Here is a 19,949-nt window from a genome sequence, read left to right as displayed (position 1 = left end):
CACCTCCCCCTTTAAAAAAGGATGCGTGACTGCTATATGGATAAGGACTAGAGGGAAAAAGGTTTCTAGTACAGGCTTTTTTTCCCCCTTCACTGTTTATACATATTTTGATAGAAGTTATGTTGCGGTTGAACATATATCAAGCACAATTTCCTGGGTCCAATTCCCGGCCCATGCACATCCCCCCCAAAACAAACAAGCTAAAATACAAATGGTGCTGCAATAACGGGATACTCACGTGGAGAAAAACGAAATGTGACTCTGCCATATAGCATACAAAAAACAAAAACCTGATAGGCTATATTTTTTGGCATGGGCAGGGACCGGGAATTGAAACCCAGTCTTGGGCATGGCAGGCGAGAACTCTGCCTGAGTCACCGTGGCCCACTCCTGGCAGCTTTTTAATGCAAATGTGCATATTGAATGTACCATAATTTAATCCCATTTGCAGGATTACATTGATGTCAGTTAACATTTTGCTATTACATATTTGACCATGTTTTGTGCAGGAGGTGAAATTGTTGTATGTGCACTTTAAACATTATCCAGTTGCCCTCCAAAAGTCTGTCAGCTTACTCAGAGCATCAGTCTGAGTGTCATTTTTAATGTCTATAATGTTTTGCTATATATGTGTTACAAGCTAAACATTACCGTTTTTTACTGGGCGTTTTATTTCCATCTTAGCAATTCAGCTGCGTTGGTATGTAAATCTTTGCCCACATTCTTGAAGATAGGATAGAGTCTGGTAGTATAATTACTTGGCCAAAAGTATTTTTAAGGTTCTTGATATACATTGATAGCCAGTCCAATTCTTATTTTGCTAATATGATTCAGAAATAAATTTTAGTAGTACTTGAAAACTGCAGGAAAATTTGTATTAACACATTTGGTAAGAATCAGGAAATGTGATGTCTAGAGGAAGTAATTTTCGGCAGTAATGCAGAAGAGTAGTTTGAAGTCACATCAAAAGAGAAATTTAAGACTAGTTTTTATAAAAAGGGAACTTTGAGTAAATTTGGGCCTAAGATAAGCCTCACAAATATGGCTAGAACTTATCTAATGGCACTAGTCAGGAAGGTATTAAAAATGAGAAAGCACTGAGGATAAGATCACTCTTCAACCCCCATCTGACTTGTTTACATAGTCATATAAAATAATGTTTAAGTATTTGGTTGGGAACTTTTTAATAAAATTTTACTACTTGTGGAGATGGGGCATAGTATGTCTGTAAATAAAAGCCATATAACCTTTCAAGACCTTGTATTAACTTTTGATGTAAAACCCAGATAAGTCGCTTCTCTCTCTCCCACTAGAATAAGTTCCATGAGGGTAGGTGGAAGCTGTACTCACCACCAGTGCTAGGCACAAAGTAAATGCCAATTATGTAGCTACTGGTCAACACTGCCTAAGAAGTCAAGACTCGGGTTTTCTGGACACTCCTTTCATTTGAGACAGGAGGGTCAACTACAAAACATTCTAGCAATAACCGATTCATTAAAAATGCTACTTTGAGGGCCACGGTGGCTCAGCAGGCAAGAATGCTTGCCTGCCATGCCAGAAGACCTGGGTTCGTTTCCCGATGCCTGCCCATGTAAAAAAAAAAAAAAAAAATTAAGCTCAAGGGTGCACAGGTAGTTCAGTGGTTAGAATACCCACCTTCCATGCGGGAGACCCAGGTTTGGGCCCCCAACCATGCATGCACCCCCCCCCCCAAAAAAATGCTACTTTGAAATTGACAGGAGTATTGTTAAATTGTCCTCTGTATGACTGTACAGAATTACCAACTAGAGAATTCCCATGAAAATACTAGAAAATACCAAATTTTCTCTTGTAGGCACTTAATACAAATAAAACACTGGACAACATAGGTCTTGGGTAAGTAATGTTTTGGGTTATGTAGTTGGGGTGAGGAGTCACATCTAAGCTAGGTTATTCCAAGCATTTTTATATTTCATATATTAATAAAACTGCAGTAAAGTGATGGGAGTGCAGAAAGTAAATATGTGCAACATTACAGCAAAGAGTTTCTAGAATAAGTGGAGTTCTTAAAAACCATTAAAGTAATTTACACAAGTCCATTAAGAGGACTAGACTTTGGTAGTAAAGTTAGGTTGAATATTTTTAAGTACAGTATAAGCTCATGGTTGAGGAAGCAAAGAATTTGATACAAAGATTCTGAATTGAAGGGTAGTTTCCACTAGGTGTTTACCCTGAAGAATACATTTCAAAGGCAAAAGCTTATATGAGAAAGCCAATTAAATGCCAAACGTTGTTAGGGAACAACAACAAAAAACCAAAACCATTTATTTTCATTTTTATTTGATGTTTCCAAATGTAAAAAAAAAAAAAAAAGTCAAAGATTCTTACACCAATTATCTCAAATGAGACCATGCAAAGTAATTCAAAGTGTGTACAACAATCATTTGCCCCACCTCAGTGTTGCTGTTTTATATAGCGTGTAATCAACAAAAAACTGAATGGCATGTGCTTGGTGGAAAATGTCACCTGTTCACAAAACATGCAGGACAGTTTCTACACCTCATGTCTGCAAGTCTTAATTTACAATAATTTTTTTATTTGGGAGTAGGCACAAAGGACTGAACAATTTAGCTGCCCAATTTTATCTAACTACCACACAAAAAGCACAAATGACAGTCCCAACACTGCAAACTCTGGTGGGCTGAGATAGTAGACATTATTATCTGTGGTAGGTTCAACTGCTTAGCTTGAAAATGTTGGCTTTTTCTCTTAGGAGAAATAAATTTCCTTAGGGCCTTTCCTCTAATTTTGCTACATTCCAGAAGAATCCTCCACAATTTATAATGTGACAACTGTAATGTATTCTGTTGCATTATACAAATAGAAGACCATGGAACGTTGCTAGTTGCACAGACTAAAAAAGATGATTGTTTGCTAAATGGCACTGAAGAAAATCCTGACCCAAGTGGCACTACGTAGTCTAAATGTTTCTGACAAAAGAAAATTATACAACAATATTTATAGGCTAACTTTTTAAGAGATGGTTGATATCAATACTGTACATATTTTACATGTCAAATACATAGTTCAAGAGTTTATAAAATAAGATCATGCATTATTACCTCTAAGAATATCATATACAAGAGAAATCTCCCTCAAATACTTGTGACAGCATTTCAAGTGAAAGCAGTCTTATATACAAAAACAATCCAGTTTCTCTGCTGTGTTAAGAATATACTTTAAAGAACTTTAAGAGATTACTAAAAAAAGAAAAAACAAGAAACAAAAAAACCCAGCCCATTGAAGATTGATACAAAGTGTCAACTGTGGAATTTTAAATGTTTCCTTTTGAAAAAATATCCAGAATACACAGCCTCTGTAAAAAGAAAAATATAAAATTCTGGATGATCATATTTGATCACACTACATAATTTAGAATGAAATTATGTCATTGGTTATTTTCTACTTATTCCCTTGACAGCATTAATTTGTGAACTAAAGTTTATATTTTAGTTCAGCTGCATTTATGGCACAAGGTCTTATCTCAAAACGTGGCACCAACTTTCCTTAAGTGTAACAGCACTCTATTTTTTTAGCAGCAATTTTTTAAAGGTTAATAATTTTTGGAACAAAATGTTCTAACTCTAATTTATACTCACTAGTAAAATTTTTACAAAAGGCTTAAGTCTGCATAGAATGATCTTTTGTTTTCCCCCATCCTACATCTTAAAGGTTTTTCCTCCCATTTGATTGTGACCTGGTGAGGAAAGCGCAAGAATTTCAGAAAAGATACCTAGTGTGTTAGAGATGGGGTTCTGGATTTTGAGTGATTATAAAGGGAAGTATAAGACAAAATAATTCTTAGTTCAAGATGTTACAGTACCCCAAAATTAATTGTATGATAAACAGTACCTACTGACAATCTATAAAAGATGAGGCATTCTAAGGTATCCTAACAATGTAAATCTGAACAGTGAACAAGAAAGCCATTTTACTCAATTATGGTGCATCATCACTGCCTGGGCATTTAAGGTTAGACTCCAATCCTGTGGCCTGTTAGCAAACAGGGAAATTAACTGAAGAGATGTCAGTCACTGCATTCAGAAACAAAATGTGTTTTAGAAGCCATTTATTGTGACAGAAATATGGTTCCTAGGTATACTGTGTAGAGAGATGGATAAAGGGAGCTGGCCACTGAGCATGCTAAATCAAATTCCATGAATATTTTTCATGAAATGTATTTACTGCATGCATTTTGCTAACAATGCCTCCCTGAAAATCACTAACTCTGTAGTTATACTTTGTGTTGAACTACTGATAGGGGAAATAGTTGTATCAGGTAGCTATTGACATCATACCAGTTATGAAAATTAAGACAAACCAGCTGACATTTCTGAAAAGAACAAATTAAATCCTTTGTCAAAACAGTTATTGCACAACACAGAAGTAGCTCAAACCTGGAATTTATCCATTAAAATTGTGATCCTACAAAACAAATTTTGGAATGGATGTGTAATTTCTTCAATACCAATAAGTATCTTGCCACAGAAAGAGTTGAGTGCATTAATGCTGTGGGAATGAGAAGATAATTTAGGGGGGAAATACACCCACAAGTTAAGTTAACCTGACAAAATAAACCAGACTGAATCAAATGGACAAAAACAAGAAGCTAGAAAAAGCTGTTAGAAAAAAAAAAAATGACAACCCAAAAATAACATGGGATGGGGGTGGAGGGGCCATAGTTAAGGCATCTAAAAAAAATTTCCTTGTGGCTTTAGCTTATTAAAATATTCTTACACTTTAAAAAAAATTTTGAAAGCATCTGAAAAACATGCAAATTGTTTGAAAACCTGTATGGCAAATTCAGACAGCTTGCAAGTGTCATTCAGATTTTTGCCAAGGAAAATAAAGAAGCCTCTCTCCATAAGCTGGCATATGGTGGTCAAGTTCCTCCCAATTCTATCTTATACTGGAGGGCAACCCAGAGGTCTGTGCAGCAGTTACAAACAAGGCATTACTATCTGGAAGGGAAGGGACAGTGGAATTTCCATTGGTTGGGGAACAACCCAGCTTCAGTTTTTCCAGATACTCTGCATGTACAGGTTTATGACACTGGAGAACTTTGATTGCATCTTCTACTTTGAACCACTCTCTCTTCCTTCCTAGAAGAGAGCATGACATTGGTAACTATATAATAAAGTCAGTTTTTAAAAGTAGGCTATGCCTCCCTCAACAATGTCCCTCATTCCCCCACAAATAACTTTGTTTTCTTAGAAATGGCTCAGACTTCGATGGTATTCCTATTCCCACATGTAAACGGGCAGACAGGGTCAGGTACTGAAATTACTTTTCCCCTGCTCACTAAAAAAGGAAAAAAAAAATTTTATCAATGTGAAAACTTGTTTCTATTAATGAAATAACCTTTAATTCTCTGAATCAACCATAGTAGTTGCAGTAGTGGTAGCAGTACTTGGACAAAGTAACAGTCCAAGCTACTTAAATGTCCGTCTTTTCAGCAGTAATATTAGGTAACATCATTGCTCTAAGTATAGGGCACATAAATAAGAACAGTATTTCGGTAAAGAATTTAAAATTATTCAGATGTTGAGTAAAATACAATGATGTTCTTCCCATCTCTAAAACGTAACCCAAAATAATTAAAGATGCAATTTGTGATGCGGTTATGTTGTGTTGGATTAGAATTCAGATAGCTAAAGGAAAGGGAACTTACCTATATTAACAGAATCTTCCCAATCTTCTAAAATTTCAGTGACTGTAAGAACATAAACATATGTTCTGTGCTTTCGGTCTTGGTTCTGCTTGAATATAGAAAGAAAAGGATTTTAATTGACAGGAACTAGCCTTGTACACATTTTCAAGGGAAAAAAATCAGTGTGGCTTACTGCTGATTAGCAAAGTGCTTGCCAACAAAGAAGTGAGAACAAAACACTAAGCTAAAAAAACAGGAGACTGGATGGAATTGGGGCTTCACCACCAATGAAGAGACTACCTCTACTGAGCTTTTAAAGCACTTTGGTTTCTGTCCATTTGGCAAGTTCTTTATAAAGAAAATCTTAGGATTTGAAGGGAATCTATATTAGAGGAAAAATTACATTCCTGCCATTTTAATCCTTGGTCCTATCCCCTAGGGCTAACCCAGATAACCTTTTGGCAACATGGAACATTCCTTTCTGGACATATGGAGAGCAAATAGTCCCACTTCCTTTAAAATATTCATTCCCCTTCGAGGTTTAACAAGATGCACACAAAGCACAGCCCTTCTAAACCCTGACTTTCAAGTTTGGCTGTGTAATAGATGACCCAGGGATGATTTTTCAAGACACCGATTCAAATGGTCTGAGATGAGGCCTAAGTGTTGGTATTTCTTTTTCAGATTTTGCTAAGATTTAAAGTAAATATTGTTCTATCCTCTTGTTCAAACAGATTCATAGACAGTTCCTATAAGCAGTTTGAGTTCAAACTCCATGCTCCAAGTTATTTTTTTTTATTTGTCTATAGGCAGCCTCATTTGTTACTTCTCTTATCTGAAATCCATACTTCAGTCACCCTAGAATTATTGTAATTCCTTAAAGAAAAAAATCAAGGGCATTTTTATCTTTCATTAATCTCTTTGCATTTTATGAAATCACTGTACTCCCCTCTAGAGGGTAAAAGCCCTTTCTAACTTAGTTGGAAAATTCTATTTCAATCTAGTTATACCGAACTATTTTACCTCTATTAAATCTTTTTCCAGAACATAACTACAATGATTAGAAAACTACTGAATTGTATTCTATTTGTTTTAATATTTTATGTGATACATTTTCAATAAATGACATGTTACATTATTCATTTTAATGTATAAAATATATATAATCATCCTACTGTTTATTCCAGTTTTAAATTGTTGGGATAGAGTATTAGTATTTAAAAAACTCCCCAGCTGAACAATGTACTGCCAGGATTGTGAATACCTGGGTTAATCCAATTCCAGAATATTATTTTTGTTCTGTGTGCTACAAACCAAATTTTTACCCAGATTACACTGGTCACCGAATCTTGTCTGTAAATTCACAATTAAGCTGGCTTTAAGATGACATTTATCTCTCTATTAGATTTAGCCTTGTTTGCTGTAGTAGTCTTAGACTTTTCTAATAAAAAAAGATTAACAAAACAACCTTGTCAGCATATTCACAAAACATGCTATTTGTAATCTGAACTACAGAAAACCCCCAATCTGTTTTTCAGTTTAACCAGAAGATGGTGCTATTTAACTGGGTGAGCAAGTGCTGAACTCTGGAAAAGTTTGTCAAGATACTGACTGACTCCTAATGATTATTCTGATGGGAGTCATCAATTCTACCAAGTGCTGCACAATCAAGATTTTTTCGGAATTCCAGCAGAAAGTCTTAAAAATCACATTTATATGGTTCTACAAGAAGGACTGAACTAACCTTTAAAAAATATCTTGAAAAAAGGAAAAAAAAATCACCCTATTCCAGGTATGCTGTGTAGTTCTGGTTCTAGGGAGAACCACTTGGGTCTCAAGGTCTGGCTTCATTTCTCCCTCCCTTCCATAGAATACTTCTCACTTCCATTCTGCCCTCAATAATACTCTATTCTGTTGGCATCTATTTCATATGCCTGAGATGTGTACCCTCATCCAGTTCTTTTAAAGATAAAGTTATTACTCACACACATCATGCCATGTCCTGAAGAGAATGTGCACATTTCCAGACAGTGTCCAAAGACCTAAGCCTTAGGTGATACTAACAAAACTGCATCTTCTAAAAAGTCTAAGCAGCTTCTGCTTACTTCCCTCCTAATACTTAGCATTTACTTGTTTATTGATGGTGTTGGAGGAATGCCCGGGTCAGGCTGCTGCCTGATTATCTGGTTGTTTTGGAAGGAATCATTAATTCTATTATCAGCAAGTCAAGGATTACTTTTGTAACTCACCTCAAATATGCCCAAGAGTCTGCCTAATTTTCCTTTGACTCCAGCCTATTAAAAAAAAATATATATACATATGAAAAATACATTTTTTGCTTTTCATAATAACCAAAGTTGATATAAAAGTTACATTCTGGCTATTTTATCACTAACTCTAAATAAAATAGCTTGCCCTTACCAAGCCAGTTATCTTTCTCCTTCTGTGAAGTTTTTTTGCTGTGCCAAGATTTACACATGTGGTTGGCTATAAAACATGGCTTAATTTGTTTCACATGCAACATCTTGTTGACCAGATTTATTGTCAGTTATTTTATAAGAAAAGGCAAGAACTGATCAAAGTTAGCCACTACCAATTTGGAACAAACTTCCTAGTGAAGTAGACCTTTCTGTATGAAAGTAAATAGTCTCTTCCCCCTTGTTTCTTAAAGACTTCCTCCTTCCTCCTCTTCCTATGGCTCAGGAGATGCAGTACTTTATATATGGCACCTACTTAGACCATTCCTCATGACTCGCACCTAGGACTGTACAGACCACCTGGAACTTCAGTGTGGTCCCTGTCCAAACCCATCACTGCAAACTCATCGACCGGTACACACTGTTCCCTCTGTCTAGAGCACATTTTTCCTTTGGGAAGCTGCTCATCCTTCAAGACCTAGCTCTATGAAATACTTCCTATTGCACACAAAGGCCAAATGAGAGTTTTAGGATTCAGTTTCCATTCATACCATAACCACTATTCAAAATCTTCTGTTGCCATTTAATGTTCTGTTTTGCCTATGAGTAAAAACAGGCTCTAACCATTATTTACCAATTATAACAAGACAGGGAGGCCATGTGTGCTTTTGTGTGTGCATGCCACATTTTTCTGAACTTAAAAGAGATAAAAGCCATTAGCTACTTACTCACTTGGGTAAGACAGAGTACATGAGTAAAGTTTCTGCGCACTTGTTCAGTGTAATGCTAACCTTGCTCGGGGACAAGGCCATTATGCTATACAATCCTGGGGAACTTCCACTTTCGTTTTGGCCCATCGACCATATTTAGGAAAACAGTAGCTTAAGGCACATGCTTTAAACATTTCATTAGACAACATAAAAGGACCTGTGTGATCTGCCCATCTTTTTTGCCTGCTCCTCAGAGCTGGGTAGCAAAATGCGTTATTTGTAGGCAGATGACTCAAAGCTCAAACAGATGCCTCTCCTGTAAAACCCTCAAAGCTGACCGAGAGAAGGGAGACAACCTGCCATTCATCTCACCTCTTCATACACCTCCCTTACGGCAGCACCGCCAGGTTCCTCCTCCGGCTCCATCCCTCCTCCTGGGACAATCCACTGGTCTGGATACCGACTGCTGCTCACCAGCAGTACCTGCAAGATGAACGTGTCACTGTCCGCTGGCTTAGTGTACATTCCCAGACTGATTTCAGACGCGCTCCAGGACATAGACATTCTCCTAAACTCAATTCCCTACTTGGCAGGGTTGTAACTGTATTCTAGATTAATCTGGCTTTTTCCTGTCATTAAAATTAAGGGCACACATAATACCACAAAAATGCAATTGCCGGCCTTTGTAAACACTGTCTGAAATGAGAATTCAGCATTATCATATCACTAAATCATTCTGTACATAGTGAAGTCATTTAAACTACCAGATTCAATTTGGAGAAGCTCTCCAAATTGTTAGTATTTTGAAAACTAACAGAAGATACAAGCAAAGACTTAGTTTATTGGCCTAAGTTGCAGGCACCGAAGTTCGTGGTCACATCAGTTACTCTTTACAGAATCTTTCATTAGCTATTCTTATAAACTTAAAGATGTATGACCATAAGCATGTCCCCTCTCCAAGTCTGTTCTCTCACCTATAAAATGGTAAAGAACATTTTTGAAGAGTACAGATGCTGTGAGAAAGGAAGGTAATGCACGTAAAGCCAATGCTTGGCACAGAGAAGTAGGTGAAGAGGATCCCTTCATATTCCAAATCTATACAAATGAGCAGAAGTTACTCTATTTCAATAAATGGCAGCTAGAATTTATGATCTAGAACAAGAGTTGGCAGTTAACAGCCCACCACCTGCTTCTGTAGAGCCTGAGAGCTAAGAGTAGTTTTTATAGTTTAAAATTATATGAAAAATTATTTTTATGAAATCCAAATTTCAGTGTTCATAAGTAAAATGTCATTAAATAGATATGTCCATTCCTTTACCAATTTGTCCGTTGTACTACAACATCAGATTGAACAGCTACAGCAGAAGCCTTATGGTCCACAAAGCCTAAATACCTAGCCCTCTGCACGAGTCCATGTACCCCTGGATTTAGGACAATATTAAGTCTGAAGTATGTAAATATCGACAAACATCCTAGAAGTTAACTAATTTTAACAGTACTTGAAACAGGTATATCTATCTCTCTTACAAATGAAAACTTGTGGGCTAGGTGGTAAATAAACAACCAACTGATGTTTATGAAGGTAGCAGTTATCTCAATCAACTTGCCTGAAGGCAAGTCGATTTAAACAATTTTAATCATGTTTAGGGCAGTCTTAACCCTCCAAGTGGGTACTGGGTTTTCCTTGGCATGCATGCCAGCAGTTCTACCATCCTAGCTCCTTTCTCCACTGTCAGAGAAGCAGCTGACCACTGGTTCACATAGCACAGGATCCCCTCCTGCTTGATTCAGCTGCCAGGACTCATCCTTCCCTATTTAGAAAGTGCAGACTGATATAAGTTCAGCAACGCCTATCTTTCCCCAAATTCCCTAAAAACTTTGAACTGGAAGGTAAGGGGAATACCGATCCAAGTATAAAACTCCCCCAATTTGCTAGAAAAGCAGTACACCTTTGCTTATGGGCAAACTACCACTTCAGAGCCATGATTAATTAATAGTCAAGGGGTCCGAGTATTGCTTTTCTCATTCTTTCCCTTGACAGGACTCTGCGGCTTCCACCAGCATCATTCCTTTAAGTGAGTGACTGGCAAGTCAGGGGCAAATCCCCGGGAAGCAGAGTGGGTAAAAGCACAATCGCTGACAAAACCTTAGCCAGAATACTAAAGGGATGACTTTGGGAGGACCACCAAGTTCACATATACAAATTCGGCAAAATAAAATATAAGACCAGCCTTAGATTTAAGCTTTCTTAAGTATGAGCAAAAAGGTCTTAAGTATCAAATTAGAAATTACAGCCAGAGCAAGCAAATCCAGCAAGTATTAAAAGACATAGGATTGAACTTGAATGTCTTTGAATCTATGTACATAAGAAGAGCATTAACTAAGGTGTGTTCCAATCCTTGATGCACAATGGTGGGCTAGTAATAGGCCACCTTCCACCAAGCTAGTTTTCTGGTCAGTTAAAAAGAAATCAACTATCCTGTAGGAATGCTGTGTATTAAAGGTAAACACCCTAACATCCTGGCCGAAGCACTCACTGTAGGTCCCTACTAGTGCTTGTTCTTCCAACAACTGTGTTAAATCAAATTATGAAGAATAGGTTTATCCCCAAATTATGCCAGTTGTACTTGTTTTATAATTACTGAGATTTAATGGATGAAATGAGGGAAGAAAGGGGTGTTTCAAAAAGACAAAGTGAAAGGTGTGCAAAGATTCATTAAAGATGAGTTATTAAAAACTGTTATCAAGGAATTTGATTAAACATTACTTTTTCTTTTTCTCAAAAAACAAAAACAAGCAAAAAAAAAAAAACCTGCTATAAAATTAAGTATGGATGAGACTACTGCAAGACTGGAAAGGAAAATTAAAAAAAAACAAACAGAAAAAGTCTGCAAGTGCTCCTCAGTTCAAATTCTTCTTTAAACAAAGTGAAACTGCAAACCAGATTTCACCTTTGTATTTTATTTAAAAAGGAGGTTTACCAAGGTGTCTGCGATATTAAAAGGATTCGGACCTACATCAAGACTGGTAAATGAATTAAGTTTTAAGTTAAAATAAAAATGCTTAAGATACAAAAACATTATATCTCAGGTAAAAGGATAAAGAGTAAACTGCAACTACTGGTCCTCACAGCAGATGGAAGCTTTTTTGCTGGTTACTAGGTATGTGATATAGATAATCTGGTTTTTGTATTTCCTGGATGAATTCTTACTACACAATTCTATGCTCTCTAAGCAACTTTCTTGATTACCTTGATAATGAGACAGGACAGGTGCAGGTGGCTAGCTACTAGAAAAGCACATCCTCATTTAGTAACTAGGGGGCAGTTTCAAAACCTACATTCAAAATGTTTGAGTAATTGAAAAATGAAATAGTGTCATATATCTACTAGATCAGTGACAACTTCCAATTGTCCAAGACACTCTTTAAGGCCTAAATTACATTAAGACGAATAATATTGAAAACCCATTAATATGGTCTGTGTTTGCCTTTCTGAACTAACACGTAAGCTTTGGATCTAAAGCCAAACCTTTATCAACAGGGCATCATTAACATATGACGAAAATTTTCTTCCTAAAGTCAGGTACATGGCACCCCTGCATGGCTCCCTTTTAAAATTATTTTTTAGAAATCTTAATGGCATAGGTCTATGTAAATTTTGCACAAGTGACACAGCTTAATCCAAGAATTTATCTTGGCATTCCAAACAGAGTAAATGTACTCAAACCATTTATTACAATGATATCTTTACAAAGAATGGCCAATTTAATTAAGTAATTAGTATCTGTGGTATAGAAATGATTGGCATCTAAAGTAGCTTAGAAAGAATACTTGATGATATCCATCCCTTAGTGATGATACAGATTTGACAACCAATATGTTTCAAATGAGGTCAAAGCCATTGGGGGTCGGGTTTGAGGGAAGAAGAGAACAGAGACAATTTCTATTAAAATGGGATTTTTCCCCTTTACTGGGACAGAAATGAGTTAACAGGATTTAGGCTGATGCTAGCTAATGACAGCAAGGAAATCCAGTGAGTAACTGTGGTTTGTCATGAGCGTGTAAAAAGAGGAAGCACACAAACCATCCCAGAACTAGAATACAGATGATGGAAAGTTGGTATCATATATTTTAATTAGGCAGACAATGGAGGACAAAATTACTATTTTTAGACAGGGGGTTGAGATTTGAGATTACAATGAACTCAGAGCAAGAATTTCATTTTCCAAGTACCTACTAACATACCTAAAACACTCCCAACACCTGCTCTATTTCAGGGTTGTCAGAAGGCTCAGATAAGATTACATATATGAAAAGCCTATTTTATGTTTACGAAACATATTATAGTTGCGTTTGTCAGTAAATATTACAGCTATATGACCATTTCTCTCTCCAGATTCACCAAGTCAAAATAGGATTACAAAAGAGAAATTGGGGATGGGGGTGCAGGGGTGGAGGGAAGGAGAGCCATTGTATTGCATTGTAGTTGCACATTACCCCAGAACTATCAACAGACCAGAATGCTTTGAGATTATTTTCTGTTGAAGTTGCCTGTAATTAATTGAAAACAAAAACCATCCAACTAGATTTTTTTCTGGACTACAGTTTCATTATACCTTTTCTATTAAAGTCTGTGGACGAAGTAAACTATAGTTCTTCTACACCACAGGTCTAAAATTCAAATCTCAGCATAATTTATTGTGTAAGTTTTTGTTTGGTTTGGTGAAGCCCTTTACTGAATCCCTGCAACAGCAAACATAATATGCTTTATCTTTCTTGCAGTTAAATCTATTTCAGGTAATGAATGGGTAGCTGTTCCTAAATCCCTCCTACAAACAATGCAACAATCTAAACATACTGAACCATATCACAAAGCATTTTATTCAGTATCTCCCCAACGGCATCCTTACAGACATCTAAATACTTCTAGTACATCCCCACACCTATTAGATTTATAACATAGTTAGCATGTTAATTAATGTCCTAAAAATGTTATTACTAAAAAAATGCTATTACTGAAGTAACAAAGATCACTTATAAAAGCTTATTCAGTAAGAGGATAAATCAATAGCTGACGGATCTATGCATGGGTCATCCACAGGTTTTACATTCTTTTAAAACAACTTTTTTGAGTATTCATTTTTATATTAGATTCTGTGTATCCATCAAGAAGGCAATCTGTTGCATTAGTGACAAGATAACAGTAGATAGTCAACCTTTCAGTAAGCCAGGGCTAAAACCACAAGGAAAGAGTTATAAAAAGGAGGCTAAATCATCACATCATGTTGCAGAAAGGGACTTGAATCGCACTCAAACCCCAGAACCAAAGTTGTCCGAGTTGTGAAAAGTGAAGACACTTCTTACTGGATTCAACCTGACCCCTCACATACACAGTCCTCCTACTGGACTATCTGATCTTAGCCCCCTTTTCACGTATTGGACAGTTATGAAAAGTTGTTTCTCCCACTTATTTTGTCCTAGATACCTAACACCAAATGGCCCCAGATTGCCACTTGAAGGAGAAATTGGCTTTCTCCTTCACAACTGCTGTAAGTTAAGGCCTGTCTATGGGAACAACTCCATACATATAGCCACTATAGACAGTAATCGCTATTCCAGAAAAATCAAAGAACCCCTCGTGCAAGCCCTAAATCTAAGGATGAAGGCTTTTATCTGGTAAATCTTTGCTATTTAGAAGATTTTTGGGGGTTGCTGATCTTTCTACCACCCATTATCAAGAAACAGAATTGTCACGAACAGTTAAAAAACTAGTCAACCTGCTTCTTCTATATTTAACTAAGTGTTTCATAGGAATTTATCCATGACCAGACCAGCAGCATATTAAGAACACCCACTAAGCACAAACACATTTTAAAAGATCAGAAGTTATAAAAAGTTACTATATACACTAACCAGCTACTCACTGCTATTATTAAGCAAATCAGTAGTCCTACTGGACTAGAGAAGTAAAGTGCTATATTAGGAGGATTAGAAATAAGTCCATATTTTGCTAATAAGGGTTTAATGCAAATTTGATTATATAGGATATATAGGATTGGTAGAACTATGTCAATAAAGGTAAACTGGGATGGATCATGGCCTTTTCCCAGTATGTTAATGCTTTGAAGTGATGGGGTAAGCTTTTTCACAATTTAGGAAAAGCTTTGATGATATGCCAAGTCCCTAAGGAAAAAAATATGCAAATTCTTCCCTTAAAAAAACTGGTTGAGGGCGGGCCGCGGTGGCTCAGCGGGCAAAGTGCTTGCCTGCTATGCCGGAGGACCTCGGTTCGATTCCCGGCCCCAGCCCATGTAACAAAAACGGAGAAACAGAATACAATAAAACAGGAAAATGTTTAAAAATGTTTCCCTTTCTTCCTTCCTTCCTTCCTTCTATCCTTCCTTCCTTCTCTCTAAAAAAAAAAAAAAAAAAAAAAAAAACTGGTTGATTTAGCCCTTTACTTTCCACGAGGCTTAAGTAGCTGGGAGAACTGCAGATGAAGAAGTTGGTGACAATTCCCCGTGATTAAAAAAAATTGATTTAGCCCTTTACTTTCCATGTGGTTAAAGTAGCTGGGAGAGCTGCAGATGAAGAAGTTGGGGACAATTCCCCATGATTAATAAAGGCTACCTTTCAATACTATTTAATTTTGATGAAAATGATCTCCATAAGAAGCAAGTATCTTCAAGGACTTAAATCTGAGCAAGTATGAGCTCCAGCAGATGAAAAAGACTGACTTGATTCTAAGTGTAAAAATGCTAGTAGAGATTTAATTGTACTCGTATCTCTTATTAGGATTTGTTATTGTTTATTAGAACTCTGGTTTGAGTTCCACAGGTTTCGAGACTACTTTTAGTTTTAGTGCACTCTGTATAACTCAAGATTTTTCAGGAAAACACATTCGCAGATTACTGTAAAATGATGCAATCCTTGTCTGAGGCAGTTTAAAAACTCAAGATTAGAGGGAGTGCAAGGGTGGCTCAGTGGTAGAATTCTCATCCACCATGCATGAGACCATTCTATTCCAGCCCATGCACTTCAAAAATCAGTCAATCAATCAATCAATCAATCAACAATTGGTGCTACAATAACACGTAAGTCACATGGAAAAGAAGGAAATGTGACCCCCTGCATACCAGAAAAAGAAACCAAAAACCTAATTAGAGCAACAAGTCAATGCTGGAATAGATGTCAGTTCTTAAAACTTATGAATAGCTCTCTCCTGCAACTGTAACTGGAGACCACCATGATCAAGCCATTTTCCCTCTCCTTAGCAGATTATCCCATTTTGCTACTAAAATCATTCTCAAGCTTGAATGCATCCCATTCCTTGTTCAAAACTAAGAATTTCTTTCTGGCCGATCAAACTTCTGACTTATATTTAAGTGTTCTAGGTTTTTCCAACTAAATATTTGTTCTATGCTATTCCAACACAGCTTACCAACATCTGAAGCAACTCCCAAATCCTGCTCTATTTGGAATGCTTGGTCCCTCCCTTCCCTCTCTCCACATTGGATCTTAATCCAGGCACACCTGACAGCACTTTAACCCTACTTTCATTTGTCTAACCTTCCACTACAGAACATGTTACTTAGGAGTTGACAGTTTTCTTCTTTGCATTCACTATTTAAACTATCATACACTCAGATGTGTTCAGGGAAATCCGTTTTTGGTTACCTGTTTGCAATCGTATCATCATCTTTCAATGCACAAACACAATACCCTAGCTATTGTATGGAACATTTATAAGCTTGTCTGGAAGTCTAACTGCCAATAGAGATAGATTCTCATATAAATAACTAGCTGGAGAGGTAATATGATTTAGTGAACATAAGATTTATAAACGAAGAACCTGGGCTCAAAAATATCTTCTTGCCAGGAGATACAGGTCTGTGACCTCAGGACAAGTTGCTCCTGCAGCCCACTTTGTTTCTACATACAGTAACTGGTAATACTTATCATTTACTTCACAGGGCAGAAAGACATACAATTGGAAAATATATAACTACAGCCAAAGAATCTAGACTTTAAAATAACCTTTCTTAGAAGGTTAAAGGTTTACTGTGAACTCCAGTAGAGGGGGAGGAGCCAGATCAGAGCATTGCTTTTTGAGGTCAAAGAGCAATTACCCTTTTATTTCACTTTACAATCTATAAACATTTCATCCTAAAAATAAAACATATAATTAAATCTCCCAACCAGATTAGGTTCTTAACCCAGTTGGGGGAAACATTTCTTAGCTAGTAGATAAAGACAGGTGAGTTCAGGCTGGTTTTGTAGCCTATTCTCTCAAGGCAAGCAATGCAATTTCAGAGTGGAAACAAATTCAAATCAAAATGGTAAAGATGTCCAGGAAAGTTAATAAGATCTATTATGCATTTATCTTATAAACAGAAAGATGGCTCATTTATCCACAGCCTCAACTTTATACAACCACATAGAAATCAAGATTCAAGAGCTAAAGCAAACATCAAAGCCAGCTGAAAATTTGGAGAATTTCAGGGTCTTTCTCTCAGTGTATATTCTCCAACAAACTGATTCACTTGTTTTTCCAACCTTCAAGTTATCAGATTAGCAGTTTTTACATAATGGATTTTTCTAATCAGTTCTCCAAATCCTGCTCCTTTATTTCTAATAGCACTAGTTCCTCGACCCTCCTGGAAGCTAAGAACCTAGTATGATGACAGTACATAGAATTTAGGAGCAAAGAAAAAAAAAAAAAAGAAAAAGATACATTTATCTGCCAAAGTAGTCTCTGAAGCCAGCAGACTTTGCTTTACCATCTGTACATATAGATCATTGGAATTTCCTCCCACCCCCCATATGTTCTCTTGGGGACTTTTGTTTTTACAAAGCCTGAATTCTAAGTTCAAGCTATGGCAATACTTCAAACTCACCACTTTTAGAAAGGCTTTCAAGCCTCACAAAACCTCACTCATTCAAAAACAGTGAGCGCCAAATTGCCCTGGGCCTGGCACTTTGCCAAGAGCCCACAATCGGGAGTTGGGATTGGGCCAAATCTGGACATTGCTACTTACTTAACTGTTGTGTCTTCTCATCTATAAAGTGTAACCAGCACTATTTTCGAGTGTTATGCAGATTAAATGTAACCAACGTAAAGGCCTTCCAACAGTGCCCAGTGCATCGTAAACACTCAAAAAAGTATGATTATACAATGGCGACCACTTTAAGGCTCAATCCTTGACCTGTCTCAATCACTTCTGGCTATTACGTTCTTTTATATTCAAAATTTGCTTTACTCTAATGTGGTCCTTCCCTCAAGGACTTTCTAATCTCTTATTTATGGGGGACACTTAACGTTTGTTGACTTAAGTTGTAACTGTTAAAAACGTTCCCCCTTGTTGTTCTAGCTCTCCCAAGCAGATGTGTCTCAAATCTAATTTCTCTGGAAACACCTTCACAATTTAGGTTATAACTGCATATTGGCTTAACAGTAAAGCTCTAGGTTTCTTCTAAAAAAAGACAAAAACAAGGGTGTGTCGGGCATAACTTAAAGCGCTAGATTTTTAACAAAAAATGTTAAAGCAACTAAGCCACCAAGTTAAGTGAGCACCATGTCATGCTCATCTCCTAACTACAGGCACCAGCCACAAGGAAGATATAAAATTCCCATCTCCAGCTTTAGCCTATTTTATTGAACAGTTAAGGAAGCAGAACCTAGAACGTTAATTTTTTTCCTTGTCTGATCATGTTAGGATTGTTAGGCTACTAACCGACCATTATCACACTAAACAAATTTATAATAGTGTCCCTTTTATATTAAATAAATGTAACTGAAATAAGTCAAAACCGCTCTCCAGGGAAAAACCTCAAGGGCCCCACTATCAAGTCAACCCAGGAGGGTAAATAGATGCTGCACCGCTTGCTCTCAGAACGAAAAAGACTGCTCCTCTCTCCAATTGTCAAGCCTAACAACAAAGCAAGAGAGCCCTGATAAATATGCCAAGAGCTAGGGATTACCGTCTGAAAATGGCAACTTTGCCCCTCTCCAGCCTTTTGGCGTTATTTCACATTTTTTCATCTTCCTACGGTCGGAAAACTGTACGGGGGGGAGGGGCGTTTTCTTGTGCCAAGCGAACTGCCCAAACCGGGCCGAGGGACTTTCTACGGTGCAGCCCGGGGGGTGGCTGGCTGTCCCCTCAACGTGCCTGCAGTCAATCCGCTACCGCGAACTGCTGTAACATGGAAGGGGAAAGAAGAGGGCCCGGGCTCCACCTCTCAGTCCATTTCTACCCCCGGGGTAGCCCTCGGGGTTTACTTGGCTTTACACGCAATTCTCCGGGAAGATGGTGACTCCCGCCGGGCGCAGCCCAGGGGTCAGGAGGCGCCCCGGCCTCGCGCCCTCGCCACCCCCAGATGGGCGAGCCCCTTTGTCTCCCATCGACCCGGAGAGAGAAAAAAGAGCCGAGGGAGGCAGGAGGAGGACGCAGGCGAGTCCCGCGCAGCCCCGCAGGCGGACACGGGGTCCGGCGCGGTGGAGGGGGGCCCCGCCGTCCCCGCGCCCCTCCGCGGACCCCCGGCCTCCCCGCCCAGGGCAGAGTGCGCGCCGGCCGGCTCACCTCGTCCTCCTGCTCGCTCCGGAAGCACAGGCACGCCGCCCGCTTCTTGAAACCCTCGCGGTCGTAGGTCCGCGTCTGGTTCGGCTTGAACTTCATCCTCGAGGCGGCCTCTCGCTGCTGCTGCTGCTGCTGCTGCTGCTGCTCCGGCCGCCGCCGCGGGGACCCGGCCGCCGCCACCCCGCCGAGGAGTGGGGGCGAGGGCGAGTCGGGGCGCAGGGGCGCGGGGAGGGGCGGCGAGGCCGGGCTGCCCCGGAGGCAGCGGCCGCTCCGACGCGGGGCAGGACGCGAGCGCCCGTCACTGGAGCCCGGAGGCCGGGATGGGGGCGCCGCCTCTGCCCGGGCTTCCGCCGCTCTCCATGGAGCCCGCCGCCCGCTCGCAGCTGCCCGCCGCCGCCGCCGCCGCCGCCGCCGCCGCCGGGGAGAGCAAGGAGCGAGGCTCACGCCGGGCGGGGACAGTTGCCGGAACTCGAGCCGAGTGGCAGCCGCACCGCGCCGCGCCGACCGCGCGCCGCCCCCTCAGCCCCATTTAAGCGGAGCCCGCGCTCGCCCCGCC

General features: G+C 38.9%; 1 protein-coding gene across 2 annotated transcripts; it reads right to left on the bottom strand.

The window, feature by feature from the left end:
• Positions 1 to 1,733: 1,733 nt before the first annotated feature.
• NUDT4 (nudix hydrolase 4) lies at positions 1,734 to 19,556 on the bottom strand. 2 transcript variants are annotated; one of them, XM_077111597.1, is made up of 5 exons: positions 19,397 to 19,556; positions 9,189 to 9,299; positions 7,939 to 7,983; positions 5,711 to 5,798; positions 1,734 to 5,141 (listed from the first exon to the last, which is right to left on the bottom strand). In XM_077111597.1, the coding sequence occupies exons 1-5, from the start codon at positions 19,490 to 19,492 to the stop codon at positions 4,939 to 4,941; spliced, it is 543 nt and encodes a 180-aa protein (XP_076967712.1). In that variant the 5' UTR covers positions 19,493 to 19,556; the 3' UTR covers positions 1,734 to 4,938. The 2 variants fall into 2 exon arrangements, with proteins under 2 accessions (XP_076967712.1, XP_076967713.1); XM_077111598.1 differs by having other exon boundaries at positions 1,735 to 5,141; positions 5,711 to 5,795; positions 19,397 to 19,555.
• Positions 19,557 to 19,949: the final 393 nt, after the last annotated feature.

The sequence above is a fragment of the Tamandua tetradactyla genome, chromosome 7, assembly GCF_023851605.1.
Source record: "Tamandua tetradactyla isolate mTamTet1 chromosome 7, mTamTet1.pri, whole genome shotgun sequence".
In the NCBI taxonomy this organism is placed as follows: Eukaryota; Metazoa; Chordata; class Mammalia; order Pilosa; family Myrmecophagidae; genus Tamandua; species Tamandua tetradactyla.
This window is presented reverse-complemented; position numbering and strand designations above follow the sequence as displayed.

Excerpts from the sequence above, each read along its gene's own strand:
- NUDT4 (XM_077111597.1), bottom strand. The coding sequence starts at position 19,492 with ATGAAGTTCAAGCCGAACCAGACGCGGACCTACGACCGCGAGGGTTTC. Across the intron at positions 5,799-7,938 it reads GACTCTTGGGCATATTTGAG|CAGAACCAAGACCGAAAGCA; the intron begins GTGAGTTACAAA and ends TCTATATTCAAG. Across the intron at positions 5,142-5,710 it reads GGAAGATTCTGTTAATATAG|GAAGGAAGAGAGAGTGGTTC; the intron begins GTAAGTTCCCTT and ends GCTCTCTTCTAG.